The sequence below is a fragment of the Ipomoea triloba genome, chromosome 5 (assembly GCF_003576645.1).
Source record: "Ipomoea triloba cultivar NCNSP0323 chromosome 5, ASM357664v1".
Taxonomy (NCBI): Eukaryota; Viridiplantae; Streptophyta; class Magnoliopsida; order Solanales; family Convolvulaceae; genus Ipomoea; species Ipomoea triloba.
Genome location: NC_044920.1, coordinates 8,250,515 through 8,257,736, shown reverse-complemented (window position 1 = coordinate 8,257,736; position 7,222 = coordinate 8,250,515). Strand labels below are relative to the sequence as shown.

Below are 7,222 nucleotides of genomic sequence, written 5' to 3'. Positions count from 1 at the left end.
ATTTAAAATTCCTGCGCCTAGATTAAAAGATCCCGTCCACGACCCATCCACAATCGTGGTTTGGGTCATGGACAATGCCACTTATGCGCTGTCGTTACATGCTCGTACTGCCCTCCATCCACGAGCTGATCCGCGCTCGTGGATTGCGTCATGGACTCCTACTGAATGCAATCTTGAACTTTTTTCCTTCTTTCCATCCGCCCTGGCCCTTGATCCCTACAAAACATCACAATGTGCATCCCTTTCTTGACCATACAACAACATATGATATATGTGCCCATTTATCCCCTTTTCCACTCAATATAAACCAAAATACTCATGACTAAAGACCAATTATACCTCTCAAATACTACACTTTTGGCACTTATCACTTTGTTCCCCTTTGGTGTATGTGGATTAAAGCCAGGTTTATGCAGCAAAAGCTTAATGAAATCATAAAATGATGAAAATTTTCTTTGTATTATGTAGTTCTTTAGCTCTCATATGACAAATTGTTCTGAAAATTTCAAGTGGTGTGGGTGTTTTGGATCAAGAAAGTATAATTTTCTCCATCAAATAATCTTTACCTTTTCAGGGTTAGGCTCAATTCCTTTTCGAGTGACCATGTAACCAAGGAATTTTCCTCCTCGCACCGCGAAGGCGCACTTCTTTGGATTCAACCGCAGGTTGTATTTTTCCATTATGGCAAAAGTAGCCGCCAAATCTCCTGCGTGGGTTCTCTCATCTTTGCTTTTCACAAGCATGTCATCCACGTAGGCTGCCATGGACTTTCCCAACAACTCTTTGAACAGTCGCCCTACCATTCGAGTATAGGTGGCTCCGGCATTTTTTAAGCCGAAAGGCATTACCCGGTAGCAGTATACCCCATCTAGAGTGATGAAAGCGATTTTTTCTTCGTCAGCAGGGTACATGAAGATTTGATGGGAGCCTCGGAAGGCGTCCATAAAGCTCAATAAGTCACAGCCAGCCGTCTCATCAACTAATTGATCGATCCTTGGTAAAGGAAAAGGATCCTTCGGGCAAGCTTGATTAAGGTCTGTATAATCGACGCACATCCGCCAGGCGGGAGGTTTCGGTACAAGCACCACGTTGGCAAGCCAATCTGGATACTTTACTTCGCGAATATGTTGCGCAGCCATCAGGGTCTCTACCTCCTTTTTAACGAACTCTCGTCGATCCGGCGAGAGGTATCTTTTCTTCTGAATCACCGGTTTGTGGTTAGGGTTGACGGCCAGTCGATGGCAAATGACCGACCGGTCAACTCCCGGCATGTCCTCAGGGCCCCACGCAAATACCTTCTGGTACTTCCGTAATTCCTGGATGATTTCCTATTTGACTTTCTCAGCCAAACCAACTCCAATCTTTACCCGTCTCTCGGGGTGCAAAGGGTCGATCTCAATTTCTTCTAGTTTTACCGTCGGCTCTGGTCGGTCAAGATTCTTTAGCTGCTCCTCCCGACTAGTGATTGCATGAACCCTCAGGTCCCTTTTCCCAATCTCTCGGCAAGACTGTAAATAGCAATCCCGAGCTACCTTTTGATCGCATCGAGCGACCCCTATCCCATTCGGAGTCCGGAATTTCAAGCAAAGATGCTCAAGAGAGATAAGAGCACCCAGATCTTCTAGTTCGGGTCGTCCTAGAATCATATTATGAGAGCAGGATAGGTCTACTACCACAAACTCCATGTCTATGCTCCGAAGATTGGGAAATGTCCCAATTTCAACCGATAAACGTATGGATCCCTCCAACTCGATTGAGTTCTCGGTAAAACCGGCCAAGGGTGTTTTCACAGGTATCAGCTTGTTGCGTTGTAACCCCAGCCTCTCGAACACCTCTAAATATAAGATGTTCACGCTACTCCTTGTGTCCACTAGGATTCTTCGGACTACCGTGCCATGGACGTCCATGGCAATAACCAAGGCATCCCGATGGGGATGTTGGCTTCTAGGTAAATCCTCATCCGTAAACAAAATAGGTTCGTGACATACCTTTTTCAAGCTATCATCTCGACCGTAGATGGTTCCCACATATAGTTGCCGAGCCCAAGCTTTCCGAGAACTGGACGAATCTCCTCCTTCCGGTCCTCCTACTATCATGTTAATGACGGGCTTGTGTTTCCAGTTAGTCTCCTCTTCCTCAGAGGCAAGCTGTTTTCCTCGGTCGGAACGTGAATCTGTTTTATTGGAACGCGGATGCCGCCTCCATTGATTAGGTGGAGGCGGAGCGCCTTTCTGTATCATTGCCTCTATTTCTCTTCGTAGGTAAGAACACTCATCCGTGGTGTGTGTAGTCGATCGGTGGTATCGACAATATTTTGAAGAAACCCCTCCTGGGAGCAAGATCTCGGGCTGATCTCCAGGTTTCAGAGGCGGTGGGGGAGGCAGGGTGTCTTTAACCTCGTGAACGGGCTGGGCTATGGTGGGGCGAGGGGGAGGAGCTCCCACCCTCTCGAATCCTCGTCGTACCTCAGTACGGCTGGGGCGCTCAGATTCCGTCCGACTCCTGGACTCGGGTCGTGATCGCTTAGCACTAGACCCAGCAGCTTCTCGCTGCCGTTTTTGTCTCACTGCCTCTTCTGTGTCCGCCTGGCGACTGGCTCTTTGGATAGCTTCCACATACGTCTTTGGGCGGTCATTGTGGAGATCAATGAACAATTTGCCCGCTCGAAGCGACTCCATAAAAAAGGTGATAGCCACTTGCTCGTCTAACCCTTCAATAGTTTGTACTTCTTTTTGCCAACGAGCCAGATATGTTTTCAAAGCTTCTCCTTCATCCTGACTTATCCCACTCAGGTGGGTAAGATTGCACTGCGGCTTGATGTTTATGGCGTAGTGGGTAAGAAATCGGTCGACAAATCATTAAAGCATCGAATGAAACAGCTCGGTAGTGCCAGAAACCATTTTTGAGCGAGTCCCTTGAGAGTAAGGAGAAAAGCCTTGCACATAAGTGGCTCTTCTACTCCTAAGACTTGCATTTTGGCCTGATAACTGACCAGATGTTCTCGGGGATCTCCTGTCCCATCGAAGGTGGCATGTTTCGGGATTTTTAAGTCCACGGGACCCCGGTAATCCATAATTTCGTCAGTGAAGGGCGAGGAGGTTAGCAAGTTCTCAGCGGAAGGCCTTACCTTGCCTTCGAATTGATCCTGTATGTTTTGTAGCCTTCGCTCGAATCCTTCCATTTGGCTTCTGCGGTATTTAGGTTCCACAGGAGATTCTGCGCTACTTTCTAATATAGCGGTTTGCACTCGCCGCCAAACCGCCGCGGCTCGGCGTTCTTGGCGATTACCATTCGGTCGATCCGGGTTGCCGCGTGGCGGGTTTCGCAATGGGTTTCCTTGGGGATCACTCAAGCGATCCATAACGAACCGAGCTACCTTCTTGCTCAGTAGTCTGAGGATTCACAGTCTCGTCTCCCGCCGGACGAACTGTATCGGTCTGATTGTTTGTACCGAGGTTCTCAAGCCTTCGTCTCTCGACTTCGTTGATGACTTGGACCACAATTTGTTCTAACTCCGTTGGTGGCGGTCGGTTACTTATCGTACCTTGGCGTGACTCCCCGGTATGCCGGGAAGTTTGTCGGCTTAGATGCTCTCTCAAATCTTGACCGTTTTGTCGTCCCAGCTGTTCCCTTAAGTCTAATCCACCAGAGGGTGCTCTATTAGGGTGTCCTAATATTTGCTCACGTAGGTCTTGACTGTTAGGTCGAGCTAATTGTTCTCGCAAATCCCGACCATTTGATCGGCCCAATTGCTCACGTAAATCGTTGGAGCGAGGTCATCCCCCCGCACTGATTGCTTTACTCGTCTCTCTCATTGCTCACCGGAGATGCGGCACTTTTATTCGATCCCCACAGACCGCGCCAGTGATGGTTTCCCGATCTTCAGGCGATCGGCCGGCGGGCCAACACTACCGGAAAATTACAAGGATAACAAGTATATTTCGATATAAACTCTCAAATCTCTTAGTCTCCTGCACTCACATTCAATCTGCCCTTCTCAAAGGATCCGCACAGCTATATATCCTAGGCACCTGGACGATTACATATTAAATCTCCTAATTAATGTCGCAGGTAATGGCTCATAAAATACATTAAATACACATAATGATGGACGTTTAAACATAAATATCCGTTGATTCTCTTAAGCCCTCGTCTTTATGGATTGTTCCCCCAGAAGTCTGTCGACGATCGACCGAGAGCTTTATATATTCAGTCAGCTTCTTCCGATCGACCGACCTCCAAGGGAGTCGGGATGGGCCTTGAATGTTCAGGACATTGATGCTTATTGGCTTCTCCTTCCGATCGACTGACCTCCAAGGGAGTCGGGATGGGCCTTGAATGTTCAGGACATTGATGCTTATTGGCTTCTCCTTCCGATCGACCGACCTCCAAGGGAGTCGGGATGGGCCTTGAATGTTCAGGACAGTGATGCTTATTGGCTTCTCCTTCCGATCGACCGACCTCCAAGGAAGTCGGGATGGGCTTTGAATGTTCAGGACATTGATGCTTATTGGCTTCTCCTTCCGATCGATCGACCTCCAAGGGAGTCGGGATGGGCCTTGAATGTTCAGGACATTGATGCTTATTGGCTTTTCCTTCCTACCGACCGATTCATCCAACCAGTCACCCTTATATACCATCAGTCACAATTTCAAAACAAGGAAGACAAACTATCCACAGTTATGCACATTGAGTGCTTCAAGCAAAGTTCAACAAAAGTTTTATTTTAAAACAAAAAATAGCCCCCCCCCCCAAACACTAAAACCTGGACATCGTCCTCGATGGACAAAATTAAAACACACAGAGGGGAGGAACTAAACTAACTAGAAAGTAGTAAAATTAAAGCAATAAACCAAACTGAGGAATGCAATATCTAACTAGGAATAATATCAGAATAAGAATTAAACATCATACAGACCAAAATAAAATAGTAGAAAATAAAGAAAGAAAAAACAAAATAAAACAATAAAATAAAAAGATTAGAGTTTAGAAAAGCTTCTTCAAAAACTAGCAAGCACATCCATCGCTCAATCAACCCATAAATGAGGGATCGAAAGGTGGGAACTGTGGGCCTCCCGAAGATGGGATTTGGCCTCGCATCCACTCGTAATGCGCCCTAGTTGCCTCACGATCCTGAGCATTAGCCGCCTCCATGGAATCCATTCTAGTGTAGACCTTGTCAATCTTCATGTTCATTATAGCCAACTAGGCTAGCACCTGCTGCTGAAAGTAACCCCCAGATGACCCCTCGCCCGCCTTAACTCCAACGGGTTCATGCTTTTCATCCTCTCCTTCTAACTCCTCGTCATCATCATCATCCTCAGCTACACGAGGCCTCTTCTTTGCCTTCTTCTTAGGGAAAATCCTCTGAATACAGTCTACGGTGAGGAGCTGCATGCTGGTAACCTTCGGCTTAGTGATTTGATACAGTTGGGACCTCTTGATAATGCGGGTGAGATATGGGCCCAAATACAAGCCTCGTCTCTTCAATGGTTGTTGGTTGATTAAAGGTTTCCAACAACAACCCCCATATGGATCCGCCTACCCGTGAGCATCCCGTATAGGCACAATATGTCAGCATGAGAAACTTTGCCTATAGCTTCATATCACCCACAGATGGAGTGAGAGAGGACATAGTGCAAAAAATTATGCTCCTTCTTGTGGAATAGGGTGGACTTGCTCTTTGAGCTTCTAAATTGAGTCTTTCCCCTTGTGCTGTCTTAGAAACTTTGCACATTTGGGACATCCATCTATCTTAGCCCCAATTCATTTTCAGGTATCTGTTGCACTTCCTTAAAGCCCATCAAATCACTTATCTCATTTGCACTGAGCTGAAACTGTATGTGCCCCACCGAAAAAGAGATGCTCTTGGTGAAAGCGAGTTCAAAATTTTGTGGGACTTGGAGGGTAGTCATCACCTCCAGCAGTAAATCTACATGAGTGTCCTCCTCAAACTCCATCAAAAGATATCTCCACTCCGGGAGAGTAATCATGGCAACCACCTCGTCATGTATGCCATAGTGCTTGGCCACTTCCAAATTGACGCGGTATGGCTGATAGATCTTTCTTGTACAAAAGATCTCGTACCGCTCGAACAGATTGAGAGCAGTAAATTTCAACTTCCCCGACCCTTGGCGGGGTTTGAACTTAGTTGCAAGTATCTTTGCAACAGTCTTTGTTCTAAGAGGCATCTGAAAAACACAACTCATAGCAAAACACATGGATGGTATGAGGGGTTAGGAGTAAAGTTCAAGTGAAGCACAAGGGGATGGGATTGGGAAAGGAAACATAGCACAAAACAAGAGAACATAAGGGAGCAGGGGCCACATGGCCTACCTCACGGCTGTGAGGGTGGCCGTGAGCCCTGTGAACTGAAATAAATATTTTTTTCTGCACTTTTTCACTGATTTTGGCTCAAACATTGCAAAAATATGCTCAGTAATCATCACCCAAACCTTTCTCAATTGATTCCACAGGCCAATACCACCAAACCCACTCAAACAACCAAGAGTATAACATCAAGAACAAGTGAAGATAAGTGGGTATTCAAATTTCACCCAAAGCACAAATATGAACACCATTAAAGCACATCTCAAGCTTATAGTCATGAATATAACAAGAACAACCCTAGGCATGCTAAAACTAACAAATTACTAGCAAAAGAACCAAGATTCAAGGAGGATTATGAACATTCAAAGCATAAATTTTTGAAATTAAAGAGATAAAATAAAAAATTAGAAACCCAAACCTTGAATCTTTGATGTAGGGAAAAGATATATGCAAAAGATGCTTGGAAACTCGGAGAAGATCTACAATGGTGAGGTAATTTGGTAGGGAGAGGTTTAGGGAAAGGGGAGTAGGGAAAGTGAGAGATTAGGGTTAAAAGTTGGGGAAAAATGGGAAAGGGACGGGTTAAAATCGCGCCTTGCGCTCATGGCCTGGTACACGACCGTGAACGTGGTCGTGTACCAAGGCCCTCCATTCGCCAAAACGTTCTGTAAAATTGCCCCAAAAATTCACGGTCGGGTACACGACCGTGAGCGTGGCCGTGTACCTGAGCCCTCTGAACGTCAATTCGCATTGTAAATGCCACTAAAATTCATGACCTCCCTCACGGCCGTGAGCCTGGCCGTGAAGGTGGGACTCTGGTTTGAAATTTTTCCTGCTTCCTCGTGAAGTGCTTGTTTTCACTTGTAAATCAATCCAAATCATTCCCAAAGCA

General features: G+C 46.2%; 1 protein-coding gene across 1 annotated transcript; it reads right to left on the bottom strand.

The window, feature by feature from the left end:
• Window positions 1-1,328: 1,328 nt before the first annotated feature.
• Window positions 1,329-2,678, bottom strand: LOC116020181. The gene has a single exon (XM_031260663.1). It carries the CDS (start codon window positions 2,676-2,678, stop codon window positions 1,329-1,331), a length of 1,350 nt encoding a protein of 449 aa, XP_031116523.1.
• Window positions 2,679-7,222: the final 4,544 nt, after the last annotated feature.

Excerpts from the sequence above, each read along its gene's own strand:
- LOC116020181 (XM_031260663.1), bottom strand. The coding sequence starts at position 2,678 with ATGGAGTCGCTTCGAGCGGGCAAATTGTTCATTGATCTCCACAATGAC.